Here is a 20,139-nt window from a genome sequence, read left to right as displayed (position 1 = left end):
AGGATTTTCGATGTGTCACAGTTTGATTTCTATTTGAGTATTTAATAAAATGGTTTGTGATACTTTATTTCACAATTTAGGGATGAGCAATAAATGTTGGCCAGCCAGCAATGCCTATGTCCCACGAATGAATATAAAATAAATCAAAGCTTGGCTAACTACAGAATGTCTTGATTTGAATAGGGCATTGGTGAGGCTGCAGCTGGAGTACTGTGTGCAGTTTTGGGCGCCGTACTTACGCAAGGATATTTTGGCCTTGGAGGGAGTGCAGAGGAGGTTTACTAGGCTAATGCCGGAGTTGAGGGGGTTGAGCTATGAGGAGAGGCTGAATAAATTAGGCTTGTACTCGTTAGAGTTTAGAAGAATGAGGGGAGATCTCATTGAGACGTATAAGATGATGAATGGGATGGATAGGATAGAGGTGGAGAGACTCTTCCCGCTCAGAAAGGATAGTAGGACTAGGGGGCACAGCCTCAAGATAAAGGGGGGGCGGTTTAGAACGGAGTTGAGGAGGAACTTCTTCACTCAAAGGGTGGTGAATCTCTGGAATTCTCTGCCCGTTGAAGTGGTGGAGGCTACCACACTAAATATTTTTAAGAAGCGGGTTGATGGGTTTTTGATAAGAGAGGGGATTAAGGGTTATGGGGAGAGGGCGGGAAAGTGGAACTGAGCCACGACAGATCAGCCATGATCTTATTGAATGGCGGGGCAGGCTCGAAGGGCTAGATGGCCTACTCCTGCTCCTATTTCTTATGTTCTTATGAATGTGGGTCTGTTCTTAAGGCTGTTTTGTTCATTCCATTTCTGATTTGAGAGTACTTGATGCTGATGTTGGGTGCCAAAAATGGAAAAGTATTCAATTTTCCAGCTCTCCATCTCTTTCTTTGATGGACACAAAAGTTCAACCCACTGCTGCCAAAGCTATTTAAATCATTTTTTTCATATATTGAATTACAGCACTTTCTTGATTGTAAGTAATATAGCGGAAATCTGATCTAGCATGAGGGATCGTAAGTTTTATCACATCTATGAATTTGCCATTTTTGTTATTTTATAAGCATTAGAGTTATGCTCATTATTCAGCAGAACAATGGTTTTAATTAGTAAAATATTTTTAGCTTAGGATGAGATGTTTAAGTTTCCCAAATAATTCAGCACAAACAGTTCCAGAGAAAATATAACTTAATTGCATATTTTACAATGATATGAAGTATGATAAGAATGTGTACAGAGAGAACATTTCCTCTTGTGGGGAAGAGCATAATTAGAGACTATGAATAATTGTTACCAAGAAGACGAATGAGGGTTTGGAACAAACCTTTTTACCCAGAGTGGTAAGAATGTAGAACGACAGGGAGCGTTCAAAGCAAACAAAATAGATCCATTTAAGGGGAAACTTGACAAACACCTGAGGGAGAAGGAGATAGATGGTTATGATGATAATTTAGAAGAAAACAGATGGGAGGAGGCTTGAGTGGAGTTTAAAATAGTGCAGATTAATTGAGCCAACTGGCCTATTTCTATGATGTAATCCAATGCAATTTTTCTAGGTTTTCCAGCAAAGAAGGAGAATATGTTATTGTTAGAATATGTAACACTTTCATGATGGAAAGATATTAAATTCCTGATCTGAATTGAAAATCCTGAATATCTTCTCAGCTTGTGACCAAGCTTTGATTAATGGATTCCTGCAATTATCTTTTATTTACATGTTCATATGGGGAAAAAAAGCAAAAATTGCTGGATGCACACAGCAGCTGGAATTTTACCGCCTCAACCCTTGGAATGGGCAAGGGGCGGAACATAGGAAGGCCCATTGACCTCAGGCAGGATTTTACGGTTTCAGGACAAGCAAGGCTATAAAATCCTGCCCTGTGAATCTGCCAGCATCTGTAAAGAGAAAAATCTGCATAACTTTGAAGACAGATTTTACATATATTAATCATTTGGATTTACATGAATTCAGAATCTATTCTATCTAGAGAGAGTCCCAAACATCAAAGAATGCTCCAGCAACCCCAGCAAGCCAAATTGTGTTCTTTTCCTTTGATCTGAAGGTTCTATCAGCTTCCCTCCTTAAATAATTATTTGTTTTTATGTTTCCAAGGGATCTTTCAATTTCCAGTGCCCTTGCAGTTTCCTATCACCTCATTTGATGGGCAAATTTCAGAGCTTCCAGTGCTCTGATTCGGCTGGCAACATTGGGAACCAGCCCACCATTCTGAATAAGACAGTCAACTCAAAGGTAGCCAATTTGGAGGCTGCCTACAGGAATGTTACTGTGTCCATCTTGCTGCCAGTGACTGCAGGCTTGGGACCCCAATTTGATCTAGATGTCAGGATTCCGAAGTCTATGGGAAAATTCTGCCCAGTACTTCGTATGTAGAATGTTTGGTGACAACAATCTGTGGGAAATGCAAGCTTGGATATTTGTCTTAACAATTTGGTGCAGCATGTTTCAGCTTGAAACCATGATGTGTGCCAAGTAAATACAGAAATTCTTTTGGGGAACACTACTTAAACTATCAGATACAAAGATTTGTGGTTCATGTTATCCTAATCATTGCTTCTATTTAATCTTTAGTTGTGAAGGATTAATGTGTCTTTCATTCCCTTTGTTTTTCTTCCAGAAACCAGCAAATATCCTAGTAATGGGAGAAGGGCCAGAACGAGGCCGTGTAAAAATAGGTAAATCACTACTTCACACTTTTTCTTGATGAAGTACAGCTTCCTCTGTGTGTAAAGTTAAATTATAAAGGATTGTCTTTTAGACCAGAAGGAGAAATCTACAAAAATAATTTGTGAACAAGTTAAGGAAATACAACAGCCTTCAAGAAGCACAACTGCATGAAAGTTCTATGGATGGCTTTAAGATGTTATAATAAGTCAAGTCAACTTAAACCAAAACATAAAGTAAAAAAAAGCAAAATACATTTTGATGTGACATGGAGTTTATACAGCATATGTTTTATGTACCGTAACTGAGAAACAGCAGAAGACTAAGAAGAAACTTTACCATGGGTTACATCTTTATCACCTTCTATAGAAAGTCAATTTGCTTTGCTGACATGGATACCCAAATAGAGAACCACAGAAATGTTACAGCGCAGAAGGAGGTCATTCGGCCCATCGTGTCTGCACTGGCCCTCTGAATGAACAACTTGCTTAGTGCCATCCATTTTCCTGCCTTTGTCTTGTCACCCAACACATTTCTTTCTTTACACATAGCAGTTTAATTGCTTTTTGAATACTTAGATTAGCTTTCACCGCACCCTCTTGCAGTGTATCCCAGGCCTTAATCAGGCTGCATGAAAATGTATTTTTCTCACATCACTTCTGCTTCTTTTTGCCAGTTACTTTAAAGGTGTGCCCTCTTGTTCTCAATCTTTTCATGGGTGGGAACAATTTCTTAGAATCTCTACAGTACAGACAGAGGCCATTCGGCCCATCGAGTCTGCACTGACCACAATCCCACCCAGGCCCTACCCCCATATCCACCCACTAATCCCTCTCATCTATGCATCACAGGACACTAAGGGCAATTTTAGCATGGCCAATCAACCTAACCTGCACATATTTGGACTGTGGGAGGAAACCGGAGCACCCGGAGGAAACCCACACAGACACAACGATAATGTACAAACTCCACACAGACAGTGACCCAAGCTGGGAATCGAACCCAGGTCCCTGGAGCTGTGAAGCAACAGTGCTAACCACTGTGCTACTGTGCTGCCCTATCTATTTTGTCCAGACCCCTCGTGATTTTGAATGCCACAATCAAATCTCCTCTCTGCCGTCTTCAGTGAAAATATTGACCCCTGGGGAACGGCGTAACAAATCTTCCTCCACGACCCAAAATATATAGGCTGGAATTTCCAGCCATTTATGATGGTGGGAGCTCCTGGTCTCGCTGATGGCACATACCCAGCTGCAAGAGGTGCATTTAACGTAAAACTCCATTGAAAATGGCAAGACCAGAAGATCCGGCTGCCAACCATGGGTGGGGCACCTCCGATTCTGCAGCGGGTTGTGCAGAATATCCGGCCTATATTAACCACTACTCTCTGTTTCCTGTCACTCAGCCAATTTTGTATCCATGTTACTACTACTCCTTTTATTCCATAAGCTATGACTTTGCTCACAAGTCTGTTGTGTAGCATTGTATCAAATGCCTTTTTGAAGTCCACGTACACCACATCAACAGCATTATCCTCATCAACCCTCTCTGTTACCTCTTCAAAAAACTCCAGTAAGTTAGTTAAATACTATTTTCCCTTAAGAAATCTACATTGACTTTCCTTAATTAACCTGCATTTGTCAAAGTGATGGTTAATTTTCTCCCAAATTATTGTTATGAGAATTTTTACTACCACCAAACTTAAGCTGACTGGTCTCTATTTGTTGGACTATTTCACACCTTTTTGTGATTGAGCTTGTAATGTTTGCAATTCTCCAGGCACCTGAGTCAAAGGAAAATTGAAAAATTATGGCCAGTGCATCTGCAATTTCCACTCTCACTTCCTGAAGTATCCTTGGGTTGTATTCTCCTATGGCCCCACTGGCGGATTCAAAGGTGGGCATGGATTGAATTTGGCTGGAGTGCAAACATTGGTTTCACATCAGTGTGAATTTCCTGCAGCATCTTACGTCGATGTCCATCACATTGGATCGGGAAACCTGTTGGAGACTGGTGTGAAGCTGATTTACATTCTGCTAATAGGATGCAAATGAAGGCCCAACTAAATTTTCTATCCACATCTGATTCTCTGCAATGCAACTATGCGCCATCAGGCCTGCCACACCCACGGAATCATAGAATCCATAGGATCTCTATGGTGCAGAAAGAGGCCGTCCAGCCCATCCAGTCTGTACTGATTCTCTGAAAGAGCATCCCAGCTAGGCCCACTCCATTGTTCTATCCCAGTAATCTCGTGCATTTACCATGGCCAATCCACTTAATGTACACATCTTTGGACTGTGGGATAAAACCAGAGTACCTGGAAGAAACATGGGGAGAATGTGCAAACTCCACACAGAAAGTCACCCAAGGCCGGAATTGAACCCAGGTCTCTAGTGCTTTGAAGCAGCAATGCTAACCACTGTACCACTGTGCCTCCCGCAAAACGTCAAGTTGCATACATAATGAGGTCAGGTCTGGAAGACATTATGTAGTTTTCTGCCTTCCACAGCGGGAAAGATTTAGTTTCGGGTGGGAGAATCCCTCCCCTTGGGTGCATTTCATCCTAGTGCCTTATCAACTTTTAATTGCAGACAGCCTATAAAGTATTTTCTAGTTATCAATTTCAAATCCTTGTAATGTCTGAATTTCTTACTCTTTCACCATTGCTTGGTCAACATCTTCTTCCTTGGTGAAGACAGATGCAAAGTATTAATTTAATACCTCAACTATGCCCTCTTCATAGGCTAAAACTGGCCCTACTCTTCCTTTTACAACCTTTTTGTTATTTATTTGCATATAGAAGACTTTGGTATTTCATTCATGTTAGCTGCCAGTCTCTTTACATACTCCCTGATTACTTCTATTAATTGTTTTTCACCTCCAATCTGAACGTTCTATATTCAGCCTGGTGCTCAATTTTGTTTTCTATCTGACGTGTCATAAACACACTTTACCTTTACCTTAATTTCTATCCAAACTGTCTCTTTGAAGGTAGCCCATTGTTTAGCCACTGTTTTTCCTGCCAACTTGACTTTATTCGGCCCAGATCCGTATCTACCCCATTGAAAGTTGCTTTCTCCTGGTTAATTATCCTTACTCTCAGTTATTTATTGTCCTTTTCCATATTCAGCCTAACTGTTATGGCATAATGATCACTGTCCCTTAAATGTTCTCTTACTGACACTTGATCCACTTGGCTCATTTCATTCCCAAGAACTAGGTCTAACAGTGCCTTGTCATTGAACTGAAAAAATACTGCCCCCCCTCCGTCCGCAAGGTTCCTTTACACTACAACTATCCAAGTGTATATTCAGCTAATTAAAATTTCCCATTATGCCTATCTGATAATTTTTGCATCTCTGTAATTTCCTGCAAACTTGTTTCTCTACATTCTTCCTATTAGTTGGTGGTCTATAGATGATACCGAGCAGCATAATTGCACCGTTTGTTGTTCCTTTGCTCTAGCCAAATAGATTCTGTCCTGACCCCTTTGGGACATCCTCTTCCTCTGGCTCTGCAATGTACTGCATAATCAAAACAGCCACTGCCCCATTCCTAATTGCTCTTGAGAAGGTGGTGGCGAGCCACCTTTTTGAACCACTGCAGTCCATGTGGTGTAGGTACACCCACATTTAAGAAGTTCCAGGATTTTGATCGAACAACAGTGAAGAAATGGGGATAGAGTTTCAAGTCCTCCCCAGTAACATCTGCGGACATGTTCCAAGATAGGAAGAAATGGGCCACAGATGAGTCAAGCAGCATAATGACATACTCACAAATCATTATCCCTTAGCCAATATACCAGACTCTTCCATCATGATTCCTACATACTTCTTGTCTAACCATGGTGCACTTGCCAGAGTGACAACACAGTGGTGTACAAATTGGGAGACAGTGATCCTGGGAAACCTCAGCATTGACTCCGGGCTCCTTGAAATCTCATGGAATCAGGTCAAACACAGGCCAGTAAACCTGCTGATTACCACTTCCATCCCTCCCGAAGCTAATAAAACAATACTCCTCCATGTTGAACGCCACTTGGAAGCACCACTGAGAGCAAAAAGACACAGAATGTATTCTAGGCAGGATCTTCAGTCTCCTTCACCAAGAGTGACCCGGTAACACCACTGCTAATCAAGTTTGCCAAATTCTGAAAGATATAACTGCCAGACATGGGCATGTGACAGGTACTGTGAAAGAAACTACTTGACCCATCCTCACAGGTCTATCCATTGCAATGTTCACAACAGATTTTCTGCAATTAAGAGATGGCAGGAATATTAAATAATTATTCCACTTTTCCATTTATTGGAGAGATAGAATAAACATAACATTGGCTGATGAAATGAGTAACAGGATTCAAAATAATGAAAGATATATTAAAGCAACTAAATAAACTCAAAAGAGATAAAGCTGCAAATCCAGATGGATTGCATCCACATACTTTGAGGCATTACTACTCATATTTAATAACGTCACAAAGAAGTGTCATGTCAGAGGACTGATGGACTGACTAATATAATTCTTATGTTTAAGAAGAGGAACATAACATGTCCAGGGAATTATAGACCAGTCAGCTTAACATTGATAGGAAGAATCATAGAATCCTTACGAAAGGAAAAAAATAGATGACTGTGCAGAAATGAAAAGTAGAATAATGAGTAGCCAGCATTGATTTCATGACCAAATTTATTCAATTTTTAAGGAAGTAACAAAGAGAGCAGACAATGATTATGCAGCAGATGTAATTTATCTGGCTTTTCAAAAGGCCTTCAAATTGATGCCCTATCATAGACTAATTAAGATGGATAAAGAATGTGGCATCAGGAGATAAGTGGCAGAAAGTAAAGACTGGAGTAAAGGACAGTCGCTCAGCGTGGCAGAAGTTGAAAAGTGGTGTTCCACAAGGATCAATGCTGAGACCACTGCTGTTCACAATTTACATGACCAGTTTGGAATTAAAAATACAATTTCTAAATTTGTGGAAGACACCTAATTGGAAGGGATAAACAACACTGAGGAAGATTACAACAAATTACAGGAGGATATTTGTAAACTTACAGGTGTGAAAATAATTCTCAGCTGACATTCAATACATAAAACTGAGGTTGGGACACTTTGCTGGAAGCTGCAAATCTTGGTGGTGGTGGTAGGGAGGGGGTGTGGGGGGAAGGAACAAAGTGGGGGTCATTCTCCCAAGAAAAGTGCCAAATTGCATAAAAACTGGAGTAACTCACGCTGGTTCTTTAGTGGGATTTTCAAAATGGAAGACCCATACTCTGAGCAGAGTGCGTCAGAGAGATTCACACTGAAAATCAGGGACGAGGCCTATTCCCACTGGAGAGGCTGGCTGCATAGCACTGAGTGGGCCACTGCATATGTGCCTGCTGATGGTGAGCATTACCACTTTACCCCTTGGGTAGTGCCAGGGGTCAGTGCTGGGGGGGCAAAGCATCTCTGACCTCCTGGGGTGGCCTCCATGATCTCCTTTAACTAGTGGGATTGGGCCACCTGTTCTCCTTTAGCAGAGGGCCATTGTGAAATCCGCTTGAGTGAACCACTGCTGGCTGGGCAACGGGGAGATGGAGATGCTAACAGGCCCGGAGACTTCACTCCCAGGTCCACTAATTAAGGTACTGTTGATTTAAATATGGAAATCAGTTCTGTGCCATTTTCCAGTACAGATCTGATGACTCTAGAAATCCTGGCCCCAGAGACACACGGAGGCTGTGGCATCCAGCGGGAAGCCCACTAAACAGCCTCTGTGGATGTCTCCCAGCCCGTTATGCTACTAGAGCATGGTAGCAGGCTGGGAGAATTGCCCCAGTGATTTGGAATACAAATGCATCAATCATTAAAAGTTATGCCACACATTAACAATGCTATAAAAAGAAAATAAAGTATTTGGCTTTATTCCTAGAGAGATAGAATTGAAAAGTAGTGATCCTTGGTACTGTATGCAGTTCTGATTGCTGTATTATAGGAAGATATATAGGCACTGGAGAGGGTGCAGAGGAGTTTTACAAGAACTATAGCAGAATATGTGAGTATATACATCAGGAAGGGACTAATAGGCTGAGTGTCTTTCTCTTGAAAAAAGAAGGCTGTGGAGTTACTGAATAGAGGTCTTTAAAATTATGAAAGGTTTTGCTAAAGTGAATACAGAAATAATGTTATTGTTTGTAGGAAATAGTAAAACTAGAAGCCATTGATATAAGGTAGTCACCAAGATATTGAATGGTGAATTCAGAAAAAAATTATTTACTGAAATAGTGGAAGAATTTGGAACTCACTCCACGGGAAGAGTTGAAGCAAGTAGTATATGGGAAGCTAGGCAAGCATTTGATGAAGAAGGGAATCAGTGGTTATAATTGTAGATTTAGAGGAAAAAAGATGAGAGTATGCTCAAGTGGAGCATAAACATTGGCATAGACAGTTGCGCTGACGGGATTGTTTCTGTGCTATATATCCTACCTAATCCTTTGTAAACATTGTTCAGCGTGACCTCACACACTGAAGAAAATGAAGTCTTGCTTTTACACTGAAAATAAATGCACTGTATTGTGTGACATTATCATCATGGTAAATGGATAGATACAGAACAAATCAGACATCCTAGTGTACATTGATGTGTGTTTTCAGATATTGCTTCAAGACCAATTTTAGTCAGGGAGGCAGTTCAGGGTTGTCAGCTTCTCTGGGCTAGTGTAAAATTTTTGCTCACTGACCCTGACCTGCAAAGTTCACAGAAGTGAATGTCAGGTGAAGGTTAATTTGTTTGTGGTCAGGGCACCTGCTGACTCTGCTTGTCCTACACTGATTAAAATGGATATTTTTGTTTTTCATGTCTGAACGTTGTTGCTGCCTGTGGAACTATATGCCAGTAAGAGCAAGTACTTTTAGGAAAGAGAAATTGGCATTAAAGACACAAGAAGCTTGATGTGATAAATAATTCACTTGTACGAATAATCTGGTTGCTTTCCTATTGTGGACCAGCAATATTAAAAACATAGATATAGAAACATCAAAAATATGAACAGGAATAGGTCATTTGACCCTTCAAGCCTTTTTCATTCATTTGTGGGCCATAGGCATCGCTGGTTGGCCAGTATTTATTGCCCATCCCTAGTTGTCTGATGGCAGTTGTGAGTCAACCATATTGCTGTGGCTGTGGAGTCACGTGTAGGCCAGACCAGGTAAGGACAGCAGATTTCCTTTCCTAAAGGACATTGGTGAATCAGATGGGTTTTTCCAACAATCATCTATGGTTTCATGGTCATCAGTAGATTCTTAATTTCAGACATTTTCCATTAAATTCAAATTCCACCACTTCCATGGCAGGATTTGAACTCAAATCCCCAGAACATAGCAGAGTTTCTGGGGATTAATAATCTAGCGATAATACCACAAGGCCATCACCTCTCTTATTCCACCATTCAGTATGATTAATCAACTCAATCTCTTGATCCTGGCTTCCCCCATATTCTTTGATCTCTTTCGCCCCAAGAGCTATATCTAAATTCTTCTTGAAAATATACTATATTTTGGCCTCAACTCCTTTCTCAGGTAGTGAATTCTACAAGCTTACCACTCCTTGGGTGAAGAAATTTCTCTTCAGCTCAGTCTAAAAGGTTTACCCTTCATCCTTAGACAATGACACCTGGTTCTGGATTCCCCCACCATTGGGATGTATTTACCCCTGTCTAGTTGCATTAGAATTTTATAGGTTTCTATTAGATCTCCCCTCATTTTTCTGAACTCCACCGAATATCCTAGCTGATTCAGTCTCTCCTCATGTGTTAGTCCCGCCATCCCAGGAATCAGTCCAATAAACCTACGCTGCACTGCCTCTATAACAAGAACATCCTTCCTCAGATCAGGAGACCAAAACTGCATGCAGTATTCCAGGTGTGGCCTCACCAAGGCTCTGCTGCTGTACTCAAATCCTCTTGCAATGAGAGCTAATATACCATTTGCCTTCTTTACTGCCTGCTGCACTTGTATGCTTACCTTCAGTCACTGGTGTACAAGAACATCCAGGTCTGATTGCACATTCCCCGTTCTCAATTTATAGCCATTCGGATAATAATCTGCCTTTCTGTTTTTGCTGCCTGTTGTGGTGCTTCAATGACATTTTATTTAAAAGTCTGTGCAGCCTTATTTTTTGGTTTAACCCTTTCACTGGACACAGTGATTGATATGATATGGCTACTATTGTACTCCATAATTATTAGAATCAGTATTATTCACTTCCACTATCATAGTGAATAACCTCACATGTTTCCACATTATACTGCATTTGGCATGCATTTGCACACTCATTCAGCTTGTCCAAATCACATTGAAGCATCTCTGCATCCACCTCCCAGCTCACCCTCCCATCCAGCTTTGTGACATCTGCAAATTCAGGGATATTGCATTTAGTTCCTGTAACTAAATCACTAATAGGTATTGTGGATAGCTGGGATTCTTGTACTGATCCCTGCAGCACCCCACTAGTCACTATCTGCCATTTGGAAAAAGATCCGTTTATTCCTACTCATTGTTTCCTATCTGCCAGCCAGTTTTCTATCCATCTCAATAACTACCCCAATAAAGCCATGCACTTTAATTTTACACACTACTGGGAAATTTTCATTCATTTTTTAAATCAAAGCAACAGTTGCTTTCTTTAATGCATTAAATACGCAAGGTAAAAATATTAATACAGAAAAGCAAAATGCAGCAAATGCTGAAATCTAAAATAAAAGCAAAATATGCTGGAAATACTCAGCAGGTCAGGTAGCATCTGTAGAGAGAAACAGTTAACGTTTTAGGTTGAGATGACCTTCTATTGTAAAATAAAAATATTGCCTTGACACAGAAAGAATTGAACTTAAAAATAATGATTTAACTTGCTTTAGGTTCCATCTAATTAGTGTTCATGCTTTCTCCGGTCTCTGTCATAATCCCAAAATATTAAACATGTGTTCAAGGAATTATGAGCTTTGTCTTTTTACTTCTATTTTAAAGTGTCGAAAGTAATGGATGATAATTTAGTTTATGGAGCCACGCCAAAGGTTTTTTGGAAAGGTACCTTTATATTGTATATACCATATATTATTTCTGAAATACCTGTACAATTGAGATTATTCATTTGTCAGTAATTTAAAAAGGAGTCATGTTTTAAATCATAATTTATATATTTTTAATTTCCAGCGGACATGGGTTTTGCCAGACTGTTTAATTCTCCACTAAAGCCTTTGGCCGATTTGGATCCGGTGGTAGTAACATTTTGGTATCGTGCACCGGAGTTACTGCTGGGAGCCAGACATTACACAAAAGCAATTGGTATGTTACTACATGAGGTTCCTGTGTGAGAAACCAAAGTGGATAGTTTCATGTTTCACCATATAATGCTACTTCTTGTTCAGTATATATTCTGCATTCTTTTTGCATCCTTCTCACAGCTTACTTTCCTACCAGAAAACTTAAAGGCCGGGATTCTCCCAAAACTTAGATAAGCGCCCAAGTGGGAAAACAGAAAAATATCTCACCTGTTTTTTGGGTATGCTTACCTGAACGAATCTCCAACATTCTGTCAATGCAGAGTGCCTCAGAGAGATTCATGCTGAAAAGTGTCTGGGGGTTGAGGCCTCATCCCGCTTGAGAGGCCAGCAGCATATCACTGAGTGGGCTGCTGCGTATGCACCAATCTGTAATTGGAAAGATCGACGCATGTGCACTAGCCCCGCCATCGCAGGCCATCTGTCCTGCACTCCCAGGCTAGCCCCAGTCTCCCTTCCCCAGTCCCAAACCTCCCTCCTCCCCCCTGATAGGCAGTATATCATTTCACGATATACAAGAGACCAGAGTTGAAAGTTGAAGAATAGTACAGTGCAGGAACAGGCCTTCAGCCCACCAAATTTGTGCTGATACATATGCTCTCTAATCTAATATTTTCTTGCCTCTATGTGATCCATATCCCTCTATTCTCTGCCTATTCATCTATCTATTCAGATGCCTCGTGAACGTTGTTATGGAATCTGCTTCCACCAGCTCCTCTGGCAGTGCTATCCAGGCATTCACCACCCTCTGTATGAAAACCTTGTTCCTTACATCTCTTTTAAAAGTTTCCCCCCTCACTTTCAACATATGCCTCTGAGCAATTGACCCTTCAATCCTGGGAAAAAGGCTCTGACTATCCACTCTTTCCAAGACTGTCATAATCTTGTAAACCTCTATCAGACCCCCCCCTCATCCAACAATGCTCCAATGAAAATAATCCAAGTTTGCTCATCCTTTCTTCATAGTCCATTTCCTCCAAACCAGGCAACATCCTGGTAAATCTCTTCTGCACCCTTTCCAATGCATCAACACCCTTCCGGTAGTGTGGCATCCAAATTTGTACACAATACTCCAAATGCACCCTAACCAAAGTCTTATGCAGCTGCAACATGATTTTCCAATTCCTATACTCAACATCCCGACCGATGAAGACCAGCATGCCATATGCCATCTTGTCCATCTGAGTTGTCACCTTCAGGGAACTGTGGATCTGCACATCTAGATCCTTCTATATGCTAATGTTTCTAAGGGCTGTTCCATTTACTGTATATTTTCCTTCTCCAGTAGACCTTTCAAATCACGTTACCTCACATTTGCCTGGGTTAAATTCCACCTGCCATCTTTCGGCCCAGATCTCCAGCTGACTAGTATCCTGCCGTATCTTCTGATAATCCTCCTCACTGTCCGCTCCCCCAATTTTTGTATCATCTGCAAATTTACTAATCAGACCACCTACATTTTCCTCCAAATCATTCATATATATCACAAACAACAGAGGTCCCAGCTCTGATCCTTGTGGAAAACCACTGGTCACAGATCTCCAGTGCTACTCTCTGCTTTCTATGCCAAGGCCAATTTTGTATCCATCTTACCAGCCTACCTCGGATCCCATATGACTTCACCTTCTGTATCAATCTGCCGTAAGGAATCTTATCAAAGGCTTTACTAAAGTCCATGTATACAACATCCACTGTCTTGTTGTGGTCATTTTTTCTTGTCACTTCCTCAAAGAACTCAATCAAATTTGTGGGACACAACCTTCCCTTCACAAAACCATGCTGCCGATTAATAATAAGCCTATTCTCTTCCAGATGTGAGTACATCCTGTCCTTAAGAATCTTCTCTAACAATTTCCCCATCACAAATGTAAAGCTCATAAGCCTGCAATTTCCCAGATTGTCTCTTCTGCCCTTCTTAAACAGAGGAACAATGTGAGCTACTTTCCAATTCTCGGGAACCTCACTCATGGCTAAAGGAGATATAGAGATTTTGGCCAAGGCCTCAGCAATTTCTTCCCTCACTTCTCTCAGTATTCTGGGTAGACCCTCTCTGGCCCTGGGGACTTGTACACCTTAATGTTTTTCAAAACCTCCAGTACCTCCTCCCTTTTCATCTCAACATGTCCTAGAATGTCAATACCCTCCTTTCTACACTCACCATCCACCTCATCCTTCTCCTTTGTGAATACTGATGCGAAGTACTTGTTAAGGACCTCACCCACCTCATCTGGTCTCCATACACAAATTCCCACCACTGTCTTGAGTGGACCTACCCTTTTCTTAGCTACCGTCTTCTTATCTACGCATAAAAAGCCTTGGGATTCTCTTCACTCCTGCTTGCCAAGGACATTTCATGGCCCCTTTTTGCCCTCCTAAGTCCCTGTTTAAGCTCTTTCCTACTGTCTTTGTATTCCTCGAGAGCCTTATCAGTTTTCAATTTCCTGAAATTGATGCCTTCTCCTTTTTCACGAAGCTTACAATCTCTCATGTCATCCAGGGTCCCTGAATTTTGCCATCTTTATCCTTCATTTTTACAATGACCAGGATATATTAATAATTTGGACAAGGGAACTAAATGTATTATCTCCAGATTTGCAGATGATACAAAGTTGGGTGGGAGGGTGGCGGCTACCTCGCTAAATATATTTAAGTCACGGGTAGATAGGTTTTTGACAGACAAGGGAATTAAGGGTTATGGGGAAAGAGCAGGAAAGTGGAACTGATCCACTTCAGATCAGCCATGATCATATTGAATGGCGGGGCAGGCTCGAAGGGCTAGATGGCCTACTCCTGCTCCTATTTCTTATGTTCTTATGAGGGTGAGCTGTGAGGAGGATATAGAGATACTTCAGTGTGATTTGGACAGCTGTGTGGTTGGACATATACATGCAGATGCGGCATAATTTGGATAAATGTGAGGTTATCCATTTTGGTAGAAAATATAGGAAGGCAGATTATTTGAATGGGACATCACTGCACATCAGGCATGGCTTACCAGGAGCCTCTCCCACTCTTACTGCCTGCCATTGACATGTTCCTGCCCAATGATTTTTTTTCTCCTGCCAGATGATCAAATAACCAATTAAACTAAATCAAATAAACTGAGGAATAAATTAGAGGTCAAGCCCCTTAAAAGGATAATGCCTGAAATAAGAAATAATTCACGCTGCCCGATAACTTTTATTGCAATCAAATTCTACAATCTGCTGTGAATTCAAACCAATATCCACAAATGTTTGCTGGGTCACTGTTCTAGTGACAATTTCACTAAGCCATCGTCTCCTCCACTCATGATTAACACATTAGTCTATTAATTCCTTAACTTTGATAGATGAGCCAATTCTGCCACTAACTCAGCCCTGATATCTGAATGCCACTGATTTCTGATCAGCAGTTGACCCTTTGTGTTGAATTCCCCATTCTGTGATTGCCATTCTGTGATGGTTACCCATTACCATTCGCTGAGAGAGATGACATACAGCCTCCCTCACAAGAGGCAATGGCTGTGAGGCTCAGCAGGGCGCCTTGCTCCATCAGGTGGAAATGCAATGGTGTCCTTACTGGTCCCCCTCACCACCCATGGGGCAGACCTGCATCTTGAATCAGAACTCAGTACACAGGAGGGTTTCCAATGTTGTGGCCATTCAATCAGCAAAGTGGACAGAGGATGATGCAGAGCCTTGACCATTTTGGGAGACTAAGAAATGGACTCGATAAGTTGTCTAGCATCGGGACCATCAAAAGGGATCTTACTCCATTGACTGTTCTTCTGCCAGATTTCCCAACTTCTGGGAAACTAGCCTGGAAAAAATTTAAACAGACATTAATCAAAATGGATGCATGCAATTTTTAAATAATAATTCAGTGACAAAACCATGTCCTGAGAGTGGATTGTTTGCTTGCATATACTCCTATCGCCCCCACACCCCACCTGCTTCTCGCACCCCCAAACCGACCTCCATTCAAACTGGAAGTGGGTATGTTGGTGTCTAGCTTCCCTCCAGCACCTGCCCTGAGCTGGGGTTTAAAATTGTCCCCAGATAATCATATAGTTCTTGAGTTCACATCTAAATATTTTCTACTCAGTACATACTATTTTCTCCACTCCATTCAGTCTCCTTGTACTTGATTAATATATTTTCCACATATGTTGTTTGTCCATCGTCATTGATGAGGACCTCGACACCATTAGTCATTTTGTGGCTGGTTGCAGTGTGTCCGAAGATGACTGATCAGGCTAATTCAGGCACGAAATGTCCTGGCTCATATTGGACAGACTTGTGTAGACACTGTAGTTGTTGCGCTGGTGGTTCTGGACTCGTGCAGCTCGCGCTTAAGTTGTGCTTCAGCAATACACCTTGCTTCGTGAGCTTGACATCCTTTGTGGATGAGGCAGCGCCAGGTAGGGCGGTTTTGTGCCAGCATTTCCCAGATGGTCATGTCAATGTTAAGCGACTTCAGGGAGGCTTTTAGTGTGTCTTTGAAAGGTTTTTTCTGCCCTCCATGTGAGCGTCTTCCAGCAGAGAATTCCCTAAAAAGGAGCTGCTTGGGTATGCGCTCATCTGACATATGGATGACATGACCTGCCCACTGGGTCTGCGCTCTCATCAGCAGTGTGTGGACTGATGGTAGACTTGCTCTAGAGAGAACTTCAGTGTCTGATACTTTGTCTTGCCATCGGATGCGTAATATTCTGCGAAGACAAGTCATGTGGAAATGATTGAGCTGTCTTGCATGCCTTAGATACACAGTCCACATTTCACAGGCATACAGGAGGGTCGTGAGTACCACGGCGCTGTAGACCTTCAGCTTTGTTGCTGGGCTGATTCCTCGACGTTCCCGTACAGTGGAGCACAGTCTACCGAAAGCAGAACTTGCCTTTAACTTCAGTTAACTTCTGCATCAATAGTCACTGCTTGGGAGAGGGTGCTGCCAAGATAAGTGAACTGGTCCACTGCCTGTAGTTTCTGCCCTTTGATTGTGAGTATGGGTTCTGTGTATGGTGCATGAGGAGCAGGCTGGTGCATGACTTCGGTCTTTTTAATGTTGGTGGTGAGTCCAAAGTTGTCACAAGCCGTGAAAAATTTGTTCATACTGACTTGCATCTCTGGCTCTGAGCCACCATACAGGGCGCACTCAGCGACAAAGAGGAACTCTCTCAGAACAGTCTTCTTCACTTTGGAAATAGCTTGAAGTCTCCTCAGGTTGAAAAGCTTCCCATCCACTCTGTACTTGAGGCTGATTCCAGCAGCACTCTCCTGGAAGGCATCATTCAGCATGGCAGTAAACATCATGCTGAACAGTGTGGGTGCGAGCACACAGCCCTGTTTGACGCCATTGGTGACTGGGAATGCCTCAGAAGATTCTCCGCCATCCAGTACTCTGGCCATTATGCCATCATGGAACTGGCGTACCAGCTGAATGAATTTGGGGGGGGGGCAGCTGAACTTTGACATTATCCTCCACAGGCCTTGTCAGCTTACAATATCGAAGGCTTTTGCGAGGTCAACAAAGGTTGTGTAGAGCTCGCAATTCTGCTCCTGACACTTCTCCTGAAGTTGGCGCGCAACAAAAATCATATCAGTAGTCCCACGACCTTTGCGGAAGCCATGCTGTGACTCTGGAAGCAGGCCCAGCTCCAGATGAGTGACCAGACGATTTAGCAGGACTGTTGTGATGGTTTTTCCTGTGATGGAGAGCAGCGAGATTCCTCGGTAGTTGTCGCATACTTGCTAATTGTCCTTCCTCTTATAGAGGTGTACGATGGAAGCATCTTTAAGTTCCTGAGGAATGGATCCTTGTTTCCTAAAGGACTGCAACAATTTGGTGAGCTTCTCAATAAGTGCAGCACCAGCAGCTTTATAGATCTCTGCGGGTATGGCATCTGCCCCTAGGGCTTTGCCACTGGATAGCTGGTTGACAGCTTTCGTGACTTCGGCTACTACCGGTGGGTCACCCATGGCGCTGTTGATATCAACCTGGGGAATCCTTTTTATTGCCTCATCATTAATAGATGACAGTCGGTTGAGGACGGCTTCATTGAACTGTTTCAAGTCAGTTCTGTCAGCATATCCCTGTATTTCATCTGCTTTGGCACTCAGCCAGGCATCCTGCATTTTATGCAGTTTATTCTGGACTGTCCTGCAAGCGCTGGTAAAAGCATTTTTCTTGGCAGCTGAAGATGGGTCATTCTGACAGGCCCAATGAAGACGGTGCTTTTCAACAAGTAGAGCCTGTATCTCCTCATCATTCTCATCAAACCAATCATTCTGCTTGCGGATGGAGGGCCCGAGCGGCTTCAGCGCAGATGTATGGATAGCATCCCTGAAACGTTCCCAGTCATCCTCAGCGCTACCTGCGAGGTGTAGGTCAGCAAGCTTGATTTCTAAGTCTTCAGCCAGTCCTGAAGCTATGCTGGGGTTCTTTAGCTTGGCCGCATTGATTCTTTTCATATCCTTGCTTCCTTGAGGTTGCCTCTTGGGTCTGATGCGGAGCCTCATTTTGGAGACAATGAGCCTGTGATCTGTCCAGCAGTCAGCACCATACATGGCCTTAGTTACTCTGACATCCTGCCTGTCTTTTCTCCTGACAATGGCATAGTCGATAAGATGCTAATGCTTGGAGCGGGGGTGCATCCAGGAGGTCTTGTTACGGATAGGCAGATGGAAGGTTGTGTTGGTGATAAGGAGGTCATGTGCTGCACAGGTCTTCATTAAGAGTAGGCCATTACTGTTACACTTGCCCACTCCATGCCTCCCAATGACTCCCTGCCAGTTTGCGGAGTCACACCCTACTCTTGCATTGAAATTGTCAGGCAAGATCAGCTTGTCGGTACTGCTCAGAGCTGATAGTAGGGCGTCTGGTTCTTCGTAGAACTTGTCTTTCATCTCATCCAGGTTGTTCATTGTGGGGGCATAGGCGCTGATCAGGGTGGCTTGACTTCTGTTCTGAAGCAGAAGCTGTAATGTCATAAGCTGGTCGTTGGGTAGACTATCAAGTTTCCGAATAAGGTGACTCCTGACGGTGAATCCAATTCCAGCATCACGATGCTCATCACAGGTGTGACCGCTCCAGAAAAAAATGTATCCACCTCCAGTTTCAGTCAACTGACCTACGTTGGCTAGACGAGTTTCGCTCAGGGCAGCAATGTCAATGTTGTATCTTGCAAGCTCTCTGGCAACTAAGGCTGTTCTCTCTGGTCTGTCTGCTGTAGGGTTGTCCAAAAGCGTGCACACGTTCCAAGTGTCACCTTGTGTTTTACTTTGTGTGTTCGACCACAAAATGAGATCCCCACCAGCTGCAGTAAACTGGCCAGGGTGTAGTGAAGCAGACAATGTTTAGGGCACCTTTTCTAGTCCTTTCCTCATTCTACGGAGGTAAGCAGTGTGATCCTGAAGAGGACCGCTCAGCCGCCCAGGTAGACGCCGAGTTCCACTGCTGCTTTGGTCAGCGGAAAACGACCATTAGACCTGAGCTGCCTGCGTGCAGGTCCGTGACTGCAGCTCCCAGTGTATCCACACCTGCTGCTTTGTCGCTCACCCATTGCCACAGGACTTCAAAAGTTGAACAGGACACTGATGATGATGATGATGGTGTCGAAACTAGCGCTTGATTTGGATTAGAGTGAGGGAGAGTTGCGCAGCATCAGCCTCACTCTCTCTTCCCAATTCCCATCTAGATCCAGTGGCAAGACAAAAGTCAAGACGACTGGAGGTGGGACTAGGCGCAGTGGATGACCAGGACGTCTTCTGTGTCTTGTCCTGCTCTTCGCGTTCCACGATGCTTGAAGAAACAGCCTTCTTGACCATTGGACCCTCCATTGGTCTCTTCCGCTCAATCCGCCGGACTCTGTCTTCACATGCTGGGATAGACATCCCCTTATCTCACTGAGGGTGGAGACCCATCGGCTACCCTCACCTGGTTTAGCCAGCTTGTCGAGGCCGTTGCCCAGGATGTGGCCGCTGTCGCATGCAAACAGCTACGAGGAGCCACAGGTGAGAGCTGAGTGTCAAGTGGGGACAAAGGATGGACAAACCGCCCTGAAAGGACGTGACATGTTCCCCCACCAAAGGTATTACCCCTCCCTAACACCCCATACACGTCCTTTCCTCATATGAGGGAGGGATCAATGAT

At 42.9% G+C, this 20,139-nt stretch overlaps 1 protein-coding gene across 2 annotated transcripts in view; it reads left to right on the top strand.

The window, feature by feature from the left end:
• Window positions 1-20,139, top strand: part of cdk19 (cyclin dependent kinase 19) — a 234,873-nt gene that overhangs the window by 116,579 nt on the left and 98,155 nt on the right. For both annotated transcript variants that reach the window (XM_080192907.1, XM_080192906.1), the window contains exons 5-6: window positions 2,631-2,688; window positions 11,879-12,010. In XM_080192907.1, the coding sequence (XP_080049033.1) occupies window positions 2,631-2,688; window positions 11,879-12,010 (190 nt within the window). The remainder of the gene's footprint in view (window positions 1-2,630; window positions 2,689-11,878; window positions 12,011-20,139) is intronic.

The sequence above is a fragment of the Carcharhinus amblyrhynchos genome, chromosome 7 (assembly GCF_965287045.1).
Source record: "Carcharhinus amblyrhynchos chromosome 7, sCarAmb.v2.hapA, whole genome shotgun sequence".
Taxonomy (NCBI): domain Eukaryota; kingdom Metazoa; phylum Chordata; class Chondrichthyes; order Carcharhiniformes; family Carcharhinidae; genus Carcharhinus; species Carcharhinus amblyrhynchos.
Note: the sequence above shows the minus strand (reverse complement) of the source record. Positions and strands in the feature narration are given on the sequence as shown.